This window comes from Falco peregrinus, chromosome 1 (genome assembly GCF_023634155.1).
Source record: "Falco peregrinus isolate bFalPer1 chromosome 1, bFalPer1.pri, whole genome shotgun sequence".
Taxonomy (NCBI): domain Eukaryota; kingdom Metazoa; phylum Chordata; class Aves; order Falconiformes; family Falconidae; genus Falco; species Falco peregrinus.
The window spans coordinates 114,498,001-114,520,441 of NC_073721.1; the positions used below are offsets into that span (position 1 = coordinate 114,498,001).

The following is a 22,441-nucleotide window of genomic DNA, read 5'->3' on the forward strand; positions in this document are numbered from 1 at the left end:
TCTACCTGCTTGAAATATTTAAGAATCTTGAAATAAAGAAATGACAAAGTAAGTATTTACTTGTACCTCTAGTGCATGCTGTATTTTGTCCTTTTGCTTTCCAGATTGAGAGATGGTGCTGCTAATGCTGGAAGTGCTAGTTTCACAGATCTGCTCACCAAGAAGAGTATCTTCTGGTAACAGCGTCTCTGCCCATAGCCGGCAGATGCCATCAAGACATGATGTGAGTAACACATTACAGACCAAACCCCTAACAATAGACATATTATGGTTACTACCCAATATAAGTAAATTAGCTATATGGACGCAGCACAAATTAGGGGAGCGTACAACTATTTAGTAGTTATTGTTTCATCCAAATTTCTGCCTCTCCTCTAACTAAAGGTTTTATGCCAGTAGTGGTTTTTAGCATGCTGATAAACCCATAGATTATTGGCAAGAGTGCACATGAACAGGGAATGGTTATTATCTGATAAATGCAGCAGTTATTATAAAACTGTAGTTATGCCTAAACTATCTCACTTGCTGGACTATGTGAAGAATGCGTAAATTTTACTGAATAACAAATAGTGAAATTGAACAACTAAATCCCTGTATACAAAAAGGTGCAAAAGATGGCTTACTAAACACTAATAATTTTAAAAAAATATTTTATTTCCAATGTCATAGCACCATTTGTTGAAGAAAAAGCCTTACCATCCATGCTTCCTGGCATAACTTGAGAAGGCACTGAAGTTTAGACCATATTTTAGAATAAATCTCACCTGTCAACATGACTATTGTTATTGCAGTAGGTAATACAGAAGCTTATGGGAAGATGTTGATATGTTTTTCTTTGAAGTATAACCTGAGAAATCTATGTTCCTGACGGCCAAACTTTAAGCACAGTATTAAAAAATACTTAGTCAAAGGCTTGCTTGTTTTTTTAAAAACCAAAAACTTTCACACCTGGGCATGTACTTGCTAATGTTCCGCCATGAAAATCCTGTCACTGCTCGAGGATGTGCCAAATAAACAAATGAGAACTGGACAACCCCTGAGCTTTTTTTCTTTTCTTCATTCTCTTGGGGCAGAAGAGATGACTTCCAACCAGTCATAGGGTACCAAACCTTCAAGAGGCAGTCATCCTAGGTAAAGTAATAAAAAACCATGGAGTTAGCTAGCTATAATTAAAAATGTCACAAAACCAAAATCCCAAATAATAAGGAAACTGCTGTTCTGGTATCTTTCATGAAAAACTTGATCTGTGGTCCAAAACTATTTGCAGTTTTTCAGACAAGCCCTTTCTGAGACCACTTATTTAATTTATGGCATCCTGGAATGCAGGCTAAAGAAATATTCTGCTGACAACACATCACTCCCATAAGGTATGTTTCTTCCAGTCCTACTTCTTTTCTCTGGGTTCACTATGCATTTTCCGCATAGCACATAAGCATGCTTAAATGTCCATTTCCCCGCAAAGATAGAAGCCAGAAATAGGCTGCTACTCATGCTACAATATGAAGCTCATTAACAGTCAATTTCTCCACTGAGACAATTCATACTGTAAGTCCCTGTTTGTTCCCATGCACAGGACACCTAACTCATGGAAAGCGCTGCACCCACTGAGCATAGGCACACAACGGAGGAGCAGATGCATATTACAACCTTGGCCTTTACCAGCACAAGCTATGCTACCTTCCTGGCTTGAATGGTTGGGCACCACTGATGTAATTAATTGAAACTAAACTGAATCACTACACAGCAGTACTACAAATGCTGGTGAGACTGGAGTTATGTGAATTAAGGTCAACATTACTAGCATGACAACAGGAAGTTTTACAAAACTGGGTGCCACATCCCTGCATTTCATGACTTCCTGCAGGAATGGAGATACAGAATAAAGTAAATAATAAATTTCAAATCTCAGAGTGCGGATAAAAGACGGTATTTCCTGACAAGCATCAAAAAGTACAGTATCTGACCACAGAAGGAAGTCTGACAGGCAACCCTGTTAAGAATTATGATCAAAGCTGTGTATCTCATGAAATAACTAATATAGAGCTGTCCAATAGACAGAAAATTACTTCTGGAACAATACACCTCATTTATTTCATCAGATTCTTAACTATATAAAAGTATGTTCATGGGAAACAGAAATATGGAATGAAGCATATATTTTGGCAATTTGCTTACAACAATAATTTTGAATGTAATGTTTATTAAGGTGCTGTAAGTATGTTTTTAGTCTTAAAACAATGCAGCTCATGATTCAGCTGTATTCTTTAGTAAGTTTAAGAAAACAAAGGTTCCTAAAATTCATCTCATTCTTCAACCAACATTAAGTGCAAGCAATAAATCCTTACCTATCCAGACTTGAAAAGCAAAGGGAATCACTCAAATGAGAGGGTGACATTAAAGAGAATTATTAATTGAAAACTTAACTTGAATAGCAATTTGCCAAAAAGATGCTAATATAGAAATATGAAATAGACGTTAAGAACTGATAATTGAACACAGAATTAACTCAGTAGGAAATGTTTTCTAATTTATCCACTGAGGTGCGCATATTTTTATGCGGTTTAAAATGTGTATGTATTCTATCATTATGACCTAATATTTATCCTCATTACTTCTAATAAGCAGAAAAATATGCTTATGCAGATCTGAAAGTTCATGTAAATATACTTTTAACTAAAAAATATATATACACACACAAGTCTGTATCACTGTTACTGTACTTCCAGGTTGACTGTCAAGCATTCAGTAAGAGTACACAGCTAAATCCAGTTTCTTGTTGCTGAAATAAATGGAATCACAAAAAAATACAGTATTACACATGAGATGATAATTTAACTTGGCTCAGAATATGACAGAGTATATGGGCCAGGACTGTTCTATATTATTTACTTTTGTCAAACATATACAAACTACCGCAAACATGTAATTACTCTTTTTCTCTTTACCTTCCCAGCAGTTGCAAAGTATTCACCATCAGGAGACCATGCCATCAAGTGTACTGATACTGCAGTCCTAAAGAACACCAGAGTGAAGTTGTAAGTAAAGTCTATTTATTCGGTACTATTATTCCATATGTATTCAGTTGGTTAAGTATTACCATTCATTATTTAAATGAAATATATTAGTATTGTATAGTTGTTGCTTTAAGCATACTTTCGAAATAACAGAAGCATAAGAAGTATTTGCTAAGTGAAAAAAACCATGTTTTTTCACAGTTTTACAGAAAACCAGCCCATTAAACATATTGCTTTAAGTACAGCAAGCCTAGGCTAGATCCAATGAGATCACAGAAGTGAAGTTTGTCCCATGTGCTCCTCTACTGCCAGTGAAGCCAAGACATAGTAGGAAGAAATGAAAATAACTTGTGATACTATTAGTCTGTGCCTACAGCTTATGGGTCAGCTGTCTGAAAGAGGGAAGCAGCCAATATAGTGCTTTGTGGCCACAAAATCTAAAACAGCTTCAAAAAAAGTCATGAGAAAACGGGTGCATAGACAGCTGCTTCCCAAGTCTATGTAGGAATGGCTTATCTCTAAGAACTTCTGTAACGGGGATCTCAAATAGAATTGGGTAGAAAGAGTTTCAGGACCCTCTTCTTAAGGTTCAGGAAGCAGCTCGCATCTTTATCAGTGTAGCATATCTGCCTGGTACTGCTCCTCTGTTCCGTCTCAGCCAGTATTTAAGCACTACTTTCGAAGATGAGAAAACAGGGACAATTTTGATACATTGCCAGTGCTAGAGTTTGGGTAAGCCTTTGACTAGGTTATCTGGTGATAGCTCGCTTGAAAAAGTGAGCAATTTTTATTTGGAGCAACTTAACATTGTTTGAATACTCTGGTATTTTAAGCTGATCTAAAAGCATACTTTAAAATACAGTTTTGGAGAGAAGATAGGCTTGATATATGAGGTAGCACTGCTATTTGTCTTAAAATAAAAATTCTCTCACTCACTTGCACTGCCAGACACATTTCCAGTCATTTAGAACTGGGAGAACTTTATCATCTTTGATCTGATTGTCAGGATCTTCATCTTCATCTTCTTCTGGAATGTCAGTAGATGGAGGGGCCCACAACTGCAAAAAGTCAGTTGCTGTCAGCAGCCTGTTACCTGAAAGTGAGTAATATCAAAGCTGTGAAACCAAGATGATGCATGTATATTGAGAGATTAAGCCTGTCATCATATTTTGTTGAGAATTATTCAAAACAGGTTGGAAATCTAACTTTGGAATGTCCATTTTAAATATGATAGGGTATTGACATTATGCAGCTGTTTTTACTATGACATTCTGAATTTAAAATGCCTTTTAAGAAAGAATATCAAGGTTTTTTTGGTGACTTCAAATGATAAATCATATTCAATAATGAATGTTGCAGATGCTAAATAGCCATTCACGCCTCAAACAAATATATGTTCTTGGACATCTTATAAATATCCATGTCCAGGTACATTGCTGACTTTAATTGTGATAAAATTCTATTTAAATGATTATCAATGGTAATTTAAGTCAGTTAGCAACTTAACACTGTGATTCTGAAACTAAGATCTTTCATGAGAGACTCAAATGCTTGGCACAGCATCTTCACAAATGCTAACTGTAGCCTCACATTTTATGCAACACTGCCTGAGAATAGATAATCTCAAATTTCCATATTCATGCTCTCACTTTTTTACAATAAAAATACTTTGTGTTCAAGTTTTCCTAACTACAAATGTTGAACAAATACTTCACAAACTTTACATTACCTTGAGGATCCCATGCCAGGTTGTAAGTCATAGAGCTCAGGAAGAACTGCCCAGTTTTCAGCCACTGAGACTTTAATTGCTGTAGTTAAGGAACAGTAAAGGATTATTTCTCAAATCAGCAGCAAAATACAAAGGTATTTCTTTCTTTCTCTATGAAATTGCTATTAAGGTTGTTGCAAAAACATTTAGAACCCAGTGGTAGATTGCTGAATCTAATTTTTATAATTTCTTTAATTGTTTTATAAAAAATAAATGCATCACAGTGCCCTGCAAACCAGATCTGGACTGTCACACACACAAATAAATCTACAGATTACTTTAAACTACTTGGGTCATACATTTACAGAAACATAAGGGATGGCAGCATAGATGCAACAAAGACAGTGAAACCCGCTTGAGAACATGCTTAATACTTGGGTGCTTGGCTGTGGCTATGCTGTTAAAACAAACCTGGGTAACACATATACAAGTCTAAGTCATATTTCTGTACAACAGATCTGACGACCTCTTCAAGTTAAAGAAACACCAGCTTGTCACCATGTCATTCTAGTACAAAATTGAAGAACAAGATGTTGTTAACTAAGGAGGGGTGCAGTCCCCAGTTAGGCTAATGCAGTGAAAGATTCTACCCATCCAATTTTATTATGGATGGTGGAAAACATTTATCTATTAGCCTTTTGTGTGCCAATGTAATATAATAACTGGCAGACAGACTTTTGCCTCTTCTAAAAGCCTAAACCAAATTACAATCATGAAACACATACTTACACAATTTCTTTTATGAGAATTTATACCAAGTGGTTCAAAAATGCAAACAGCATTTCCATATGATGCTGCAATCTGGAAAAAAAATAAATTGAAGACTTAAAATGTAAGGTTAGAAGATAAGTACTATTCCAAAATAGCTAAATAATTTCCAGTACTACTTCTATGTGCTGCGGTTTGAGAAAAGTGAAATTAATGCAAGTGTCATTAACTGTGTTACAGGTATACTTTAAGGAAGCTGTAAAATACATACTTGTGAACAAGCCCAGTTTTTTAACTCTAAGGAAGATATCTTGTTCAGTGGGATAAACACTGTCAATCAGATCTAATATATTCTTCTAGGGTAACTACTGTTAATGTATAAGGGAAAGCTGATGCCTTTGCTACTTATGCTCACATTCTGTCCACTTCACAGCTAACTATTTAATCATTAGTGTCTGGGTCTCAGTGTGTTCCCAGATTCCATTTTGTACCATAAACAATTACAAGAAATAGGAGGAAATGTAATTTATTTTGAAGTAAAATAGATTTTGAGGGGAGACAAATGGTAAATGGGAAAACTGAAGTACTTCTACAACTGAACCCCTCAATTTCTTTCACCCACTTATTTCACAGAAGCCTCCATACACAAAACAGTCTTTACAGTAATTTTTCTGGTCATGTTCCTAATACTCATATCCTTATGAGCACTTTTGACTATCTTTAAAATTCTTTTTTCTTCCACAGAAGATTTTTAAAAGAAAAACTGTTTATGTTCTTCCTATTCAGGATCTGGTTTCCTCAATATAGAAATGATGTAAAAGTTTCGCAATGTTTATTATGAAATCTTATTTCCTCTGGCAGGGGGTGGGGGAGTTGGGGGCAAGGTTGCAACAACACACTCCCAAAGAAAAGCACAGATGGGGAGTTCAGAGTCCTGAATGCAAAACCACCCAGGGGTTCATGGTGATCCTGCAAGGGCCACCTCTGCAGCTGGAGTCACTCTTCCAGTCCTACTGGAACTGCACTGCTGCAGTGCCAGCAGCCTTGCCAGCTAAGCCTGCCCGAATCCTAACTAGGGCTTTCTCAATAATGCAACAAATTTTTAACTAATATTAGTAGGCAGTGACAACCAACAAACAAAATTTGCTCAGTGCACTACCTTAACTCATAGAAAGTAGTTTTTTCTCAGCAATTTAAAGTGATTCTTTAGCATTGTTTAAGGATTAAAACCAAAACCACATAGCTAGTCAAGGGGCCACGCAGTTATGATGGCTCACACTGCAGCACATCAAAACACATGAAACATGCCTAAGCTTTTCTGAAAACCAAAGTATTTCTAGTTCATTATTTTGCAGGACACAAACACACACACGTGTGTGTGTATATATATATGAGAATGATTTATCTATGTCTTCTTTATTTAGATGAAAGTATACAATGGCAGAGACAATAACAATTTTAGTACCATTCCAGTTCTGATACTATACTGTGCAACTAACATGTATTTCCACATTTTGTGAGACCTGTTATTGCAGGTCCTGCAAAGGAATAAACCCCATTGTTACAAGATGCCTCTTGCTTCCCTTACCCCCACCCCCTACTCTAAAAAACAAATTACTATTAAATTGAAACAATTCTTTGAGTAACACAAGAGGTGCTACTCAGAAAGTACAGATCAGTAAAACTGATCTTTGCCATGGAATTAACTCATTAATACTATTAATGTATTAAGCTGCTGTTTAATTACTTCATTTAGAGTAGTCAATTTATATTTTTTTAATTCTATACAAATTGATTAAAATCCTTACCCTGCCTTGTCGTTGGGAGCATTCCACACAACTGACTTGGATGTTTCCATGTTTAGCACCGGGAATAATTTGCACACATTCAAAGTCATTTGCCAGAATAACAATGTCACAACCAGAGCCATATGCCTGAAATATTTTTTTAAAGAAATAAAATTAATTTATTTTTTTTAAAATGAATTCTTATCAGACGACTGACGTTTTGAGAGCTGTGAAAATCTCCATTGAAACAAATGTTACTATGTAGTGGGTTTATTCCTAGCCAATTCCGTAGCACAAGCAGAATAAGCAACAAGTAAAAACAAAGTATCAAAGGAGAAATCCTCCAGACTTTCAATCAGGACAAACAAAAGCAGTAAAAAATAGAAAAACAACCCTACCAAAAAAACAAACTCCAAACTTACTCTAGAACTTAAGCTCTGTGTGTACTTTTACTTTTATTTGGTTTCTGGAGGTTTTTTTAGGGTTTAGTTGGGGTTTTCCCCTCGCCTCCAATTCTTGTTGCCTCTTACAGCAAGGCAACCAAAAGTTTACTATTCAGGTGCACTTATTATTGAATTTAAGTATAAATTTCTTAAAATACATGTACGTTGTGCCTCCCACTTTTTTTTTTTAAGACTATTAAGTTATTCTTTTCTATATTAATCCAATTTCTGGGCTTTTCGGAGTTTTAAGAAGTGTACGTTACTGTAAGCCTGTAAACCAACAAAGATTTGTCTTGGATATATTGTATTTTATGCAATATACACTACAGTCTAATTTGTTTAAGAATAAGTTATAGAACAATGATAGGTCACAGCACATTTTATTGGCACAATAAATACATGTCTGTCAACTTCCACCTGTCCTAGTGGGTCAAAATAGTCTAAAAATTTTGTTTGCTCAGTGGAACAGGTAATCTGGAGTATTCAGGCACAGAAATCCCTCCCTAGCATCAATCTACCAATAAGCCTTTGTAAAGTAAAGAGTTATAGCTTGAAGTCTCTTTCCTTAAAGTAAGTTTTCCACTGATTCAATACAGTAGGCAGAAATTTTACAACAGCTGAATTAAGCAGACAGTGCAAGTCCTCAACAGTCAGTTTCAGATGGTACAAAATTACTTAAGTCATTTCAACTTGTCCCCTGCTTCTTTCACAATAATTTCCAAATTACTGAGTCCTAGCCCTCTCCTTTGTGGTTCATCAGTTTAAAGGCTACCTGTATTACTTTTGAGAAGTGTATGAGAAATTGTGAGTGTTTCTATAGATTTACAGGCTCAATGACCATTATCAGACACACAAAATTAATCGTGCAAGATAACCAGTGGAACTACAATGGACAATTTAGGTCTCGTGACCTTCTATGTCTACTTCTGATCTTTCTGGAAAGGAGCAACAAGTAAGAAAATCTGAAGAAAAAGGCTTAATTTAGTGAAAGTACAATCACTGCTAAAAACAAGAAAGAAACAGCAATCCAAAGAGCAAAGCAGAAACTCCTCAGGCCTCAGAAATTAACACACCATAAAACTGCACACACAAAAATGAAAACTGCATACAACACATAGATCATCTAAAAGATTTCCAAGGTCATCTCACAAAAATAAAGTGACACAGTGTTCTCCGAGTCCTCAAGCCCACAACTGTTGTTCTGGGAAGCTCTGAGGAACTGATACTGGAGTTATTCACAATGTAAGTAGGAGGGGGGGAAAAAACCCACAACGGCTAAACTGTTTTTAGAGTGAGATTATCTATGTAACAGAATATTCTAGCTCCTTGACAAACAGGCTATGCAATTATTAGACCCAGTCTGGAAGGGAATAAGTTCTTACTAAGATAGAATAGGATTATTTCCAGAAAGTAAAAGAAAGAATGAAGATAGTCTAAGATAAGTTCTGGCACTGAACAGGAAGTCTTTTGTTATGTTTTTGTATTTTTTAATATCAGAATTTGTTGCAAAAAAAAGCCTCCACCAGCAGTGTGGAATGCTGGATAGGCCAGCAAATGTTCACAGGTAAGAAGGAAGAAGGTGGGAGACCAGGATGTGAATGCCCATAAGCAGACAGGAAAATAAAAGCAGCTCCTCTTGTTCCAATAATTTACTCAGAATTCTAATGTTCACAAGCGATTCCCCTACTATTTACTTTTACAATTTACGAATGGCAAGCCAAAGAGCAAAGAATTGAAAGACCTTCTTTTCAATAGTCTGCCTACATAACTACTAATACAAACCTACTAAAAGACTATTTGAATGGTTACCTAATAAACAAACAAACAAAAAGGTATTGATTCACTTCAAACAAGGACTTAAACCTTTCTGATACCCTGTATTTTCATTGTTGGTATTGATGACTTGCAAATCTGAAGCTAAATTAAATATAAATTATCACTGCTTGTAATCCTGTCAGCAGGAGATACAGGCGCGTATCTCAAATTATAAAGGGAAAGGCAAAGACTTCTCAACTTTAATTTCCTTATGCTTACTGTTATTAAACATGCATGTTTCTATGTGTGTGTACTGTTGACAATGCATGAAAGAGAAAATCTTTCATACTTGGGTGTATCTGTTGACTCTGTGAAGCAAAATAATTTAGCATCTTCCTTTTTAAACATTTCAGTTTCTCTTCTCTCCTGTCCCCTATCCACATTCCTTATTATAGCAGCAAAGCAGTATTTTTCTGGCTAATTACATTACTTAGCATATTTTACAAAGTTAAGTAAAAAGGTGGTTATGACTTAAAAGAGTGTTTTACAGTAGATTTCCCCCCCCCCCCCCCTTAAGAATCATCAAGATGTAGAGATCTCTCTCCTAAGTAAAATCTTCTTACTGTCACTCATATCCTTCCTACTCTGCCTGTGTTTGGCAGCACACCAACAAGTGACTCAGCACACCTAAGTGTCCTAGGCCAACAGAGAGGATTTCTGTTAAAGACCTTAGTCTGTACACATTCCCAACAGCAGAGTATTAGCCTTCAGCTCTAGGTTCTTTGATCAAGTGCCATCTCTTGGTTCTGGGGTAATTTTCTCAGTGTATTTATTTATTTATTTCTGAGAATGTGTCTCTTTCTTGACAGTATATTAAAGTATATTTACTTTAAATTTAAGAAGTACATTTATTATAACCCTACCTTTGGGAAAGGGTGTCCCCCCCATTTTAAAACAAACATTCGCTTTTTCACATTTGTAGTCTCCAAATTTCTCAAAACAGAAAAGGTCAATATACTATTTCTATTCCGAAAGATATTTCCGTATTTCACATTATATATATAAAACTAACCAAAAGGAAAATTTGTGTTTATAAGGCTTTTCTAATATACTCAATATATTAAGATGTTTATACTTGAACAAAACATATTTCTATTAAATCTTCTTTCCATTTTCTGCTTTCACTCCTTTAAGCTAGTACTGCAGTAGAAGCACCCTATGTTGGTAAAGAATAGGGAAGCGTCATAATGTTTCACATCAGTAGCTCCTTTTAAGGACTCAGCTGACAACACTTTCAGGAAGATCACTGGTGCCACCACAGGTCTTTCCTGCCAGAATAAGTGGCCTCAATATTTGTGGCAACAAACTAACAATATGCATAGCCTGATTAAAAGGAACGGGAAATAGGTAAGCCATAAAAAAAGGAAAGATGGAAAATAAGATGCCAAGATACAGTAATGGATGAGAGCAGCACAGAGGTCTTAGATAAACAGAATTATAAGCAGTCACTGAATGAAACAAGTGCAGTAAAAACCACCCATGTGGAGTATCTGCCAACCTTCATTTCTAACGTCACTGATAACTTCAAAGAGAAAATTAAATGGAGTTGCAAAACTGCCAGATTGCAAGGATGACTTGCAGGATCTATAGGCAACTAATAATTTGTAGTTTGCCAGTGTCTGCTTTAACTGTCAAGATCTGGGACCACTGAAATGAACAATGACAAAGCTCTAATTGAATGCAGGAGCACCAGACAGAAGTAGGACATAGTGTCCTACTGTAAGAGTTTATGCTATGTCCTCAATTTTCAGATAATACTAAAACAGCATATGCATCTCTCTCTCAGCTGCCCATGTTTTCTGGTCTGGTTCTCTAATTTTAATGTTTAACACTGGAACTAACAGATAGGGAAACAATTATTCCTTCATATTCCCCTCTTGTTTCTTCTATATAATATTTTTCTCTGTATAAAAAAATAGTATTCTTCTTCATCTGCAACTCTACAAATTTGGCAGAAGTGAACTACACCAGAACTCCTCAAGCTCCAGCATGTACTATTAGGGTGTACAGAGGCATTTTAAGGTAGTAAATGATGTGGAAGAAACAGAATCGGCCACAGTGGTATTAAAAAAAATATTTCACAAACATCTAAAATTATTTACGTTAATTAAACTCTGTATTAAAACTTGATCTAAAGCCAGTATTGGCCTTATAGTACTCCTCTATTATAACAAAATTTATCCTTCTAGTTTCTGGCTATGGATGGTACACATACAAGAATCAGAAATTCCTCCACCTTCCTATTAGCAATGAAGACACCTGAATTCTGAAACATTTCTAAACTCTCACCAGTGGACACAACATTTACGCTTCCCTCCTCCCCTGCTAAGTACTAGTAGAATTACATACACTTAATGCAAACTAGCAAAGTAACTGAAATAAACCCCAACCCACTACTAGCCTGTGGCTGTAGAACAGGTTTTCCTAAGTTGACATTTGAGATGAATTAATTATTAAATACTTTAAAATACACTTACACACAGAGCTTCAGAAAAAAAAAAAAGAACATAATAAGGATTCAGATGTTAAGCATTTGCAATCCAGTTCACATAAACATGACAGTGGAGAACATATTATCAATAAATAACAGAGAGATTTGCAAATAAGTGTTTTAATAAGTAATTTTTCAAGACTGATGAAGTAGAGAAACAGCAGAGAAAACCTATTTTGAGTTGCTCTGTCTTGTGGACATAAAGGTGTGGATGAAGATTTTGCTGTTTTCAATGAAGTAAAAAAGTTTAGATGGGTGTCGGAGACTCATCAGCAACAGCTTCTGAAATTCATCACACAGTTCCAGGCCAAGTGTCAGTATTGGTATGGAAGATGCCAAGAAGTCTGTCTTTTTCAGAAATGAAAAATCAGAATTGAAAAAAATTAACTTATATCAGAAAAGTTCTTACATACAGACACCCCTAAAATCTGATACTCTGATTCTTCATAAATAATTCTTAGAGTTCTGTATTTCATTTACTGATACCTCTTACAAGTAAATATACATAGTCTTTTGCTTGTGGGACACTAGCCAGTGCTCAGAATAATTATACTTCCAGAATCTAGCCTTTAGGTAATTGACATACCTATGTATTTCTTTATATATACCTAGACTGACCTTAGAAACAGCTACATTCTGTTTGGAGTTTCAGGGGGAAAAAAAACAACCCTGAGCTTGGGCAAAGGGCAAGTCATATGAACAGAATCAGAACAGCTCATCATTTTTATTTGAAACCACCTTACTCAACATCACAGTATGTCGGACTGGTAACATATAGCCCACTCAGAGTTAGGGTCAGTGCCTGAAACTGGCTCAACGTAAAACAACTGCTTAACAACAAAGGCTAAGTGAAATCAAACATGATTTGAAAAATGCAGTTTACTACCTTTAAAGACTTATCGGCTGACAGTTAAGACTATGAGGTTCAAAAAATAAATCCTTCTTCTGTCTAGCCAGGGTGCATGCTGTAAGGCCCTTCTGCATAAAGCTCAGCTCTGACCTTCTGTAAACTCATTTGTGCAACACAGTTAACAAGATTTGCTGAAATGAGAACATGAACTAACAGCAAGTTGAATGGTGCACAGAATCATTACTAGAACTTCTGTCATCTAGTATTTAAACCCTTTGCTTCTGTCCTTTCTGAGCTCAAATGAAGGGAGGCTGAAGATACTGCCTGGTAGAAAACAACGCTATGAAACTATTTTGCTTCTAATCACCCTTCAAATAAATTTTCCTGTGTGTTCTCCACCCTGCTAGATTGGGTGCGATACAGCTATGCAACATCCACAAGCCAATTTGTTAGGCAAACATCTCTGTGCTTCATCCCTTATTTGGGAAATGCTAGGTATATGTCAGGATTGCTGCAGGCAGGTGTGGGAGCATAAGGAGAAAAGAACACTATATGCATTTCCGATAAAGAACAGACAAAACCTCTGTAGCCAACCCACAGCAACTGTCTCTGCTTCTTCGGATTCGTTTTACTTTATGGAGTCACTAATTTTTGCTTTTAGCAGGTTTTTTAGCAGAAAAATGAAGGGAAAAATTATTTCTTTTCCCTTTCTCCTCAGAATAACTAGATGACTTTCACCAAAGCTTTAACAAAGTTGAGGCAGAGTATGGTATCATCTTAGCTCCAGCTACACTGACTTAGAAATTAAAAGTTTACCTTTATTCCCAGCAAGAAGACATGTAAACAAGCCAAGAGCAAACCAATGAGGAAAGAAGGATGAAGAACCTCAGAACTGCAGTGCCCCTAATCAGATCAGAAGAAACTGTGTTCCTTCTCTTAGAACCCTAAGATTGCTGGAGTTAAGCATCTAAAGCAAGTTCATACTAAGAGGACACTTCTCCAGAAAAAGAAATAGGCCCAAACCTATTAACTAGTGAATACATATATACATGTACCCAAGCTGTTATGCTACTGTTAAGTGGAGTAACTTTGAGTGATTCATTTCTGCACACAAAAAAGCCATATTTTCAAGTCCCTGTGATGAATCAGTTGTAGCAATCTTGAACTACTTCTCACACATTTAAAATGAATGCCCTAACATCAGCCAAAACACAGAACAAGCACATGCGCACTCAGACAGTGGCTCCTCTGCCACAGCCTAGCTCCATATAGATTCATATAGTACAGCACATACTATGTACATCTCCCTTAACCTCTTGCCTTTTACTGCTCTGCTTCTGCTGTGTTCTAGACGCTGACAGGTACTGGGTCTTAATAGCCCGTCTATAGAGTCAGGCTCTGTTACCAATACTGATTATCTCTTGCCTAAACTGCAAATCCTGCTCCAGGATCTGAGCTAGAAGTTATGACTCCAAACAGCTTAATGGCTTGGTGGGACAAAGCTGTATCAATCCAGTGTTACTGATACTGACCAACAGAATTTAAGGTTAGGCACTAACAAAAGTGCCATCTGCAGTGGTTGGCAGACTATGATGCTACTGAGAGTCAACACAGGTGACCCGCTACCTAAGAATCTGGAAACAAGACCCCAAGCTCTTTGCAAGCAGATGTTTTTAACAAATTCAGTTTACTATAGAATCAAGGTCTAGTACAGCAGGAAATAATACCACAAATACAGAGAAAGAAGAAAAAGGGAAGATGAAAGTTTGAGCTGTGGAAGTCCAGAAAATACATTTATTAAAACACAGTTATCCCTTTAGTTCCTTCTTTACTGTATTATAAAAAATTAGATGTAGCACCCAGAGAAGACAGCGAGGTCTGTTATACACAGTTTCATAATCAACATGCTACCAAACGATTCTGCATTTTTCATGTAAAACGTGACTTTTGTTCTTGGAAAATTCTTGTATGAATGATAATATCTATTACTCATTATTGATGTTTTCAAACCTATTATGAGAATTAGCATAAAGCTGTATTTCATAATAGCAGTTGACTTTTCAAATTGCCACAGTAAAAAGAAACACAATAGAATATGAATAAGAGTAAATGACTTATATAAATATCAAAAGTAACAGAGGTCCCTTTAATAGCAGTATGGCTGCATAGCAGCAGAACAAGGAAAATAAAGACAGACATTGCATCTTTTATTACTTAAGACTTTCAAGCATTCATTACTGAAATTAGACATCTGTGATAATGGAAAGTAAGCTTTAAACATTTGACAAGTCTGCTGACAGTTATCTTAGACTAAACACGATGCTCTATATCATTTAGATTGGGATTGGTTTGTGCCTGGGATATAATCTTGTAAATGTTAATACAAAATCTAATGAGACAATTTATCCCCAAATAATTACATACTGATTAGACGACAGTAAGCGAAACACCACAGAAGGTGATCATTCATTAAAATCAGACAAGCATGTCACAAGCTAAAAAACTGGAAATTGACATTGGAATAGACAGCAATAGCCCGTGGATGATAAACGGATTTTATTATATAGACTACTGGACTCTTGAAATGTACTTAGTGTATCTCTTTCCATTGCTTTTCTCTTCCAGCTTAAGAGGAACATTTGACAAATTTGTGTTTTATTAACCACAGTAATTGAGGCCAAACGCTTATCAGTAGTGGATAGGCTTCTTAAGAAGCCTAGTACAACAGTATCTTCCCTTTGCAGGAGGACCATACACACACACTCAAAAAAAATAAATAATGCAGCAAGCACCCAGCACAATCTGGGGACGGACAATTGAGGGGCTTCGCCGGCTCCCTACGGGAATGCGGAGGGCCCACCGAGCACCGGCCGGGGCGGCGGGCGCACCGGCGAACCCTGCCCCCCCGGAACTCCCCCGGGGAGGACGAGCGGCAAGACGCCGCCCGGGGCCGCAGGAGGCGGCGGGGTCACGGCTGCCTCCCCCCACCCTGCGGCCCGGGAGCACCCCGAAGCAGCGCGCCCCCCGCCCCACCAGTAAACACGGCGGCTCCCAGCCACCCGCGGCCCCCGCTCGTAATCCCCGCCCGGCCCGGCCCGGTTCTGACCCTGCGAGGGCCGCCAGCCCCCGCCCGGCAGGTTAATCCCCTCCAGTCCCTCCCACCGCTCTCCTCAGGCCTACCAAGCCCCCTCCCCCCTCGCCGCCCGCCTCAGTCCGGCCGCCCCCGCAGCGCCACCGTTACCGTGAAGGGGATGTCCTCGACGCTGCCCACCGAGTAGCAGTTGTCCCCGGGGTTGACGGCGCCGGTGAGCACCTGGTGCAGATGCATGGCGGCCCTCCCACCACTCCCCGCCCCGCTCTCCTGGGGACGGCAGCGCCGCGGCCGCCGGCCGAGACCCGGATGGCTCCGCGCTCGCCTCAGGGCCCGGGCCCTGCTCGCCGGGGAAGGGGCGGGAGGCGGCGCACGCGCCGGGAAGCGCCTGAATCAGGTGAGGCGCGCGCAGGCACCGCCCACTGCGCGAGCAGCCGCCCTCGGGGAGGGCCGCGGTGCGCGCGCCCGCCAGCCAGTGAAAGGCGGGAGGGGGGGCGGGGGCTCGGGCCAGCCTGCCCGCGCGGGGCCCGCCGGGAGGGGGCGCGAGGCGGCAGCTGCCCGCGCAGCGCGGCCCGAGGTGGGCGCGGGGTTTAAACGAGAGCGGGGAGGGACGGCCCGGGAGCGGGGCATGCGGCGCGCCGGGCTGGCGCCTCCAGGTGAGACGGGGCAGGGCCGCTCGCCGAGGCGGGCGGTGGGACGTTTCGTGAGGGTATGGGGGGACGGACACGTTTATACGCTGCTGCGGCAGCGTTCTGGGCGTGAGGAGGGTTCGGGAGGCGTGTTCCGCCCAGCGGGGCGGCGGGTGCTGAGCGGGAGGCGGCTCCCTCAGGGCGCGGTGCTGCCGGCCTCGCGCTTCGCCTGTGGCAGTCACATGTAGGGCTTCCGAGGATGGCTTGGAGGGGTTTTCTTTTTGTTTTTTTGGGGGTTTTTTGTTTGTGGTTTTTTTAGGGTTGGGGTTTTTTTTGGAGGGGGTGGGGGGGTGGGATTTTTTTGGGGGGGTGTTTTTTTGTTTGTTTTGTTTTTTTGAGGGGTGTTGAGGGGCTTTTTCTGAGGTGGGTTTTTTTGGGTGCTTTTTGTTTTAATGAGCCTCACATTTGCTCACATCACCCAAAGCTTGTGAAGCTCTTGTGAACCCACGAGCATTCCTCCAGCTGCTGTGACGCTGCTCACTGCGGGTGCACGGAGCCTCCCAGCAGCCAGGCCTGTGTGCGGGCTGGGCAGCGCGTACCTGGTCCTTGTGGGGTTACACTGCGTTATCCACTGGGGCATGAGGCCACCAGTGGCAGTGAGAACTGCTTTGTGTCAAGACCCAGTATTTCAGGGTCATTGTAAATACAGATTGACAGGAGGCTGGTGAGATAATTACCGGTACCTGATAATAGAAGAGCAATACAAGGGACATGGAGACCTTGTTTGAGGTGTCCGATTGCGTTTTATGCACAGGATGTGACCTCACAGAAAATATGGTGAGGCTTTTGCTGCTTTATTTGTTATCACTGCCAAACCCTTGAAAATAAAAAAAGCCTTTAAATAGCCCTAGCCTTTTCTGTCTCAGAAGTGTGAAGAAGACTGGATCCTGAAAATTGTTTGGAAGGGATTCTAAACTCTGACGAGGGAAAAAAACCCAACTCTGTGTGTCATGATATAAGGAAAGTTCTCCATTTTCTTGTCCTAGGTCAATAGTAGTCTTGCAGTTGTACCACTGGTGCTAATGATTGAAGCTTAATCTCTTTCAAAGTTTATGGCAGTTTTGTCCCAGTCAGGACTGCAAGATACATGTTGTCTTATATTGCTGCTTGAAAGTGTACCTCTTGCTGATTAAATGAGTTTACTCTGAATGTAGAAGTAAATGAAGACATAATCAAGTTACCTTTGAATGGGAAAAAAAAACATTGTCGTCAGAACACTTGGGATTTTATCTACTCCCATACTTGTTAAAGGCAATCCCTTTTTAAAGGGAACAGTATCTGTAGCTGTAGTAAAAGGGGAAAAAAATTTTGATCTTCAGTTGACCTGATTGCATGCGAAACGACTATGTATTGTTCATATGCTTCCACTGATATTTATTATCCCGTAACTTTTCTGACTGAAGGCTCTTCCATATAAAATGTATGCTAACTTACAACTGATTTTAATTTTGCATAATTATTTTTTCAAATGCATACAACCGGACTTAGAGGCAAAAACAGTGTGTGTGTGGGGGGGTTGTATTTTGTTTTTCTAAATGAGTGGAATAAAGTCCAGCTAATGTCTGAAAAGACAGCTAGCTTTTGAATTGGCACAGACAGTCATGATATGTTGGATGATAGGAGAACAGTATGATCAAAAGGAAAGCATTCTCCTTTGGTCTAGTAAAGCTCTCTGGTTTTGGTGGCAAAAAGTGTGTAAATGAAAGTGGAATACCTACAGGATCAGTTCAGTCTTCCTTGGTAACAGACATGATGACGGACAGTTTTGGTTTTCGGCCCAGTCTTCCATCACCTAATCAGAGTAAGACTGCCAGTAGCTCTTGGGCATGCCAACTGTGAGAAAGGCTTCAACCTTATTGCTTGGGCAGGTGAGAAACTTTTCAGTGTTTGACTTGTGTGGTACTCCAATTCCACTGAGACTTTGCTGTGAGATGGAGAATGTGTGCTGTCCTGAAACAGGCAAAGTTCCTGTTAAAAGTAAAAATAATGCTAAATTGAGTTTAATAGTAAAATACTCCATTTGTAGCTGTGGAAACCTATAGAAACGGCTACATCTGTGTACAAGAGCTTTGAACAGGAATCATCCTGCAAGTATCTGCAGACAAGGCCTTGGCATTCTTCCTGAAACAAGTACTTTCACCTGAGTTTTGCTGACAGGTGGTTTTATTTGCCTCAATCATTCCTTGTTAATGTGAGGTATTTTAGTCACTAAAGTAGTTTTCAGTGCATGTAACAGTGGTTGCTATGCCTAGGAACATATATCTCATAAATAATAAAATTCTATAAAATAATAAAAGATTTAAGGGGCCTTCACTCTTCATTTCTTTTCCCTTTCATTCCTTACTATCTTGTTGCCTTGCTCAATACTTTTCCTTAGTGTTAAAAAGAAAGGAATCTGCAGTACCTCTGCTGGAGTCTGCCCAGGAATTCCCTGCTTTGGTTTAAAGTTAACTGGAGTTGTGGGAAGGGAAGCTCTGTTACCTCAGGAGAGCAGCTGCTGTGTAGAATCAAAAGGTCTATTTAATTCATGCTAATAAGCTGCAGGTGGAGCTGCCTTAGGTGGAGTTTTAAGAATGTGTTAGGAATGCTGAGGGTACTTTGCCGTTGGTCTAACCGAATAGATCGGATGACCTCAAGACCTTGTCTGCATCATGTATAAGGATGACTGTCTGGTTTGCCTTTTGCTTTTCCAACTACAGGAAAAGGAAGAGGGAGTCAAAGGAAAGGGGTCCAAATTTAGAAAACAGACACTGAACTACACAGATGCTATGGAGAAATAACTTGATTCCATTTGCTGAATTATTTTCAATTGGCAAAAGGTGATTTTATACAAAATAATCAGAAGGAAATACCTTGTTTTGAAACCATTATTATATATAAAAGAAATCTAACTTTTTTCCCCTAGTTTTTTTTTAGGGGTAAAAAACTTTTGCTTTTGGCAAAAGGTGGAGTTTTTTATGGGAAGGGAGAAAATACTGTGAAATTTGCATAGGGAAGAAATCCTAAAGCACATGCAAAAGAAATGTGCTTCACATAGTCTAGGGAGAGAAAGCAAGACCCATATGAGGCGTCATGCAAGATGAATGCCAGTGCTGGACTACCTTTTATTTCAAAGGTGAAATGCTGTACTCTAGCCTTGGTATCCTGAAACCTGAAGAACACACCTTGTTTTGTTTGACCACTCTGTCAGTTTTCTGTGCTCCTGAAGGTCTTGACCTTTCCCCAAGAAACAGAGGAGCTGAGCACAATGCTATCATGATCCTGTGAATATTTTCCTCACGATCCATAATGATTCTGAAATCTTTACTGGGTTCTTGATTAAATTGTATTTTTTTCCCTGAAGAAAAACTACTTGCCTGTTTTTCTCTAGAACTCATTCAGCAGTTAACTAAGCTTGGAGAAAATAATGTTTTTCAATCCATAAGATGCAACACCTGTTCTATTACTATTTTCTGAACCATAATGTGGTGGGTTTTATTGCTCTGCCTTTTGTTATTCCTTATAGAACAAGATTGCCCCCATAATGATCTTAATTTGTAAAGCATTGTTCATAGTGTATTTCTGTACAGGACCTTAAAAGCATTCACCTGTGAAGGATGGTCATTGCTTCTGTACTCCTGAAAAGCCGTTACTACAGCATAATTTTTGCTTGGATATTTTTAAAAGATCATGTTCATGGAAACTGACAGTCTTGCTTTCCCAGGGGTATCTAAATGCTGAACACTTTTGGCAGTGCATAGATATCTAAATATTTCACCTTGTCTAGACCCTTACTGTCCTGTGGAGTAGTCACCCATGCTTCCAGTTTTAAAGAAAAAACAAAACAAAAAAACCCAACCAATAACATTAAACATTGCAGCAAAAATGAAACTTTTCAATAATTCTTTTAAACCACAACCAGGTACTTGTGGAGGAAAGAATTAATGATTAAAGATTCCAGTCTGGTGGGGCTGGGTAAAGTAAAAATAGTTTAAACAGCACAGAGGAGTTGAGGCACTTATTTGAAGGTGCTGACTTTTTCCATGACTAAGGAGAAGGCTATGTCTAGGAGTGCTGTCTCTTACTTTTCTTTAGAAGCTTCAAGGCTTTTGTTTTCTTGCTGGTCTGTCTAATCATGATGTCAGTTCCAGACCAGTAGAGTGTGTTTGGGGAGGGGGGTAGGATTTTTCTAAGAAATGATTGAGCAGTTTGGTGATTTCTTTGCATTTAAGTACTTAAAACTGAACAAGCAGAGGCAGATTAAACTTAAGTTACTCCCTAGTAGTGCTATGTGGCATAACATTGGACTTCAATGATGTAAGTTGGTTCTCTTGGCTGAATTTATTCTGTGTGCTCTCTGCTAAATGCTTATACTATACAGAAATTCAGTGAAACATCTAGTGAACAATTGTGTTTAGAATAATTTTCTGTGTCAGGATCCTAATATATGGTAGGAGGAACTGTTGTTTTAATATAAATATTTTTCTTCAGATGGAAGAATTAATACTTTTGCATTTCTGATTATCTGTGTATTTTGCCTTTCCATATGTCTTTCAAGCATCTGGAAAATACAGTCCCTCCAGTGAAATCACAAGCAACCATGTGCAATTCATTCTAAGTGCATGTTCTTTAACTTCCACTCTAAATGATGATTTAGTAGAATGACAAATGATTTTACTGTCAACTGCACACAATTAACTTCCCTGACATATGAGCAAGCATTCAGTATCAGACTGAGCGTTCACTTATGCATTAGGCATATGTGAAAGATGTTCTGGAAATTTCCCCTGGTCATCTTTTATTGAGGAAAAAAGCCAAAACAAGCCTCGGATGCATACTGGGTCATATCGTGCTGCAGCAAAGATTTCAATTCTGCATCTGTCAAAGGCAGATGTTTCTGTCTTTAAGGAGGTAATGAAAGGTGTTATGTGGGGTTATTTATAGCACGCACTCATCCAGGAACTGGAGGACACCAGAAGAAGATTCCAATTATGAACTTGTGATGACAGTGTTTTCAGGCAGAGACCAGACCTTTGACACTAACAGTTTTGTAAGCACCACAGGAACAGTTCTGCGGTGAAGGCTGAGGAAGACTTCAATTAAAAGCCCTTCTGGGGAACTTCAGCCAAAACGTTTTGGTCTGACAGTTGAAAAGCTTGTCATCAGTTTAGGTTTGTGTTACACTCTTAGTAGCTTTTGTACTGTGTATTTCTTCAACTTCAAAGTGTCTTGTCGCTAATACATCCTAACTTTATAAGATAGTTATTGTTCTTCTAGTAAGAAAAAGAATCTAGGGGAATAATCTTTCTCTTGTGTTATTTTCATTTTGCTTTCCATGTGGTACCCTTCTTGAATTTTACCGGCACTTATGTAAACTTTTTTAAAACATGTGCACCTGCATGTTACATGCTGTGTCATTTTCCCTAACTCATTTTCTACAGGTAGCTGAATGTACCCTAAACCAACATATTCTTAAGACTCACTGGCTTTTGGCAAGACCTTAAGTTAAGCCTATTGTGATATTATCTGTTTCACAAGATTGTAGGATGGGATTTTAAGTTGTAAGTAAAAACAACCAAGCTTGTAATATTATAGCTGTCACTTTTGCTTCCTTTGAAATGCATATGCAAAAAAAGTATGTAATCATGTATGGAATTAGCTGCTGAATGTCACTATGATCCTCTTCTTCTGTTGGCAATATTAAGCCCCAATAAAGTTATCTTTAAATCTAAAGGTATATTTGCACTGGGTGAGGAAGAAGAGTGGATACAGTATCCAAACCATTTAATTGTTGTTCTTCATATGC

At 38.9% G+C, this 22,441-nt stretch overlaps 1 protein-coding gene across 11 annotated transcripts in view; it reads right to left on the minus strand.

Moving 5' to 3' along the window:
- DMXL2 (Dmx like 2) overlaps nt 1-16,342 on the minus strand; it is a 55,197-nt gene extending 38,855 nt beyond the window's left edge. For 8 of the 11 annotated variants that reach the window (XM_055809494.1, XM_055809511.1, XM_055809505.1 and 5 more), the window contains exons 1-8: nt 16,118-16,341; nt 7,299-7,424; nt 5,512-5,583; nt 4,744-4,822; nt 3,951-4,107; nt 2,946-3,012; nt 949-1,127; nt 67-250 (exon numbers count right to left, since the gene is read on the minus strand). In XM_055809494.1, the coding sequence (XP_055665469.1) occupies nt 67-250; nt 949-1,127; nt 2,946-3,012; nt 3,951-4,107; nt 4,744-4,822; nt 5,512-5,583; nt 7,299-7,424; nt 16,118-16,204 (951 nt within the window). In that variant the 5' untranslated portion in view covers nt 16,205-16,341. Of the gene's footprint in view, nt 1-66; nt 251-948; nt 1,128-2,945; nt 3,013-3,950; nt 4,108-4,743; nt 4,823-5,511; nt 5,584-7,298; nt 7,425-16,117 lie in introns of all 11 variants that reach the window. The other 3 variants (XM_055809536.1, XM_055809468.1, XM_055809515.1) reach the window with 1 other exon arrangement.
- Nucleotides 16,343-22,441: the final 6,099 nt, after the last annotated feature.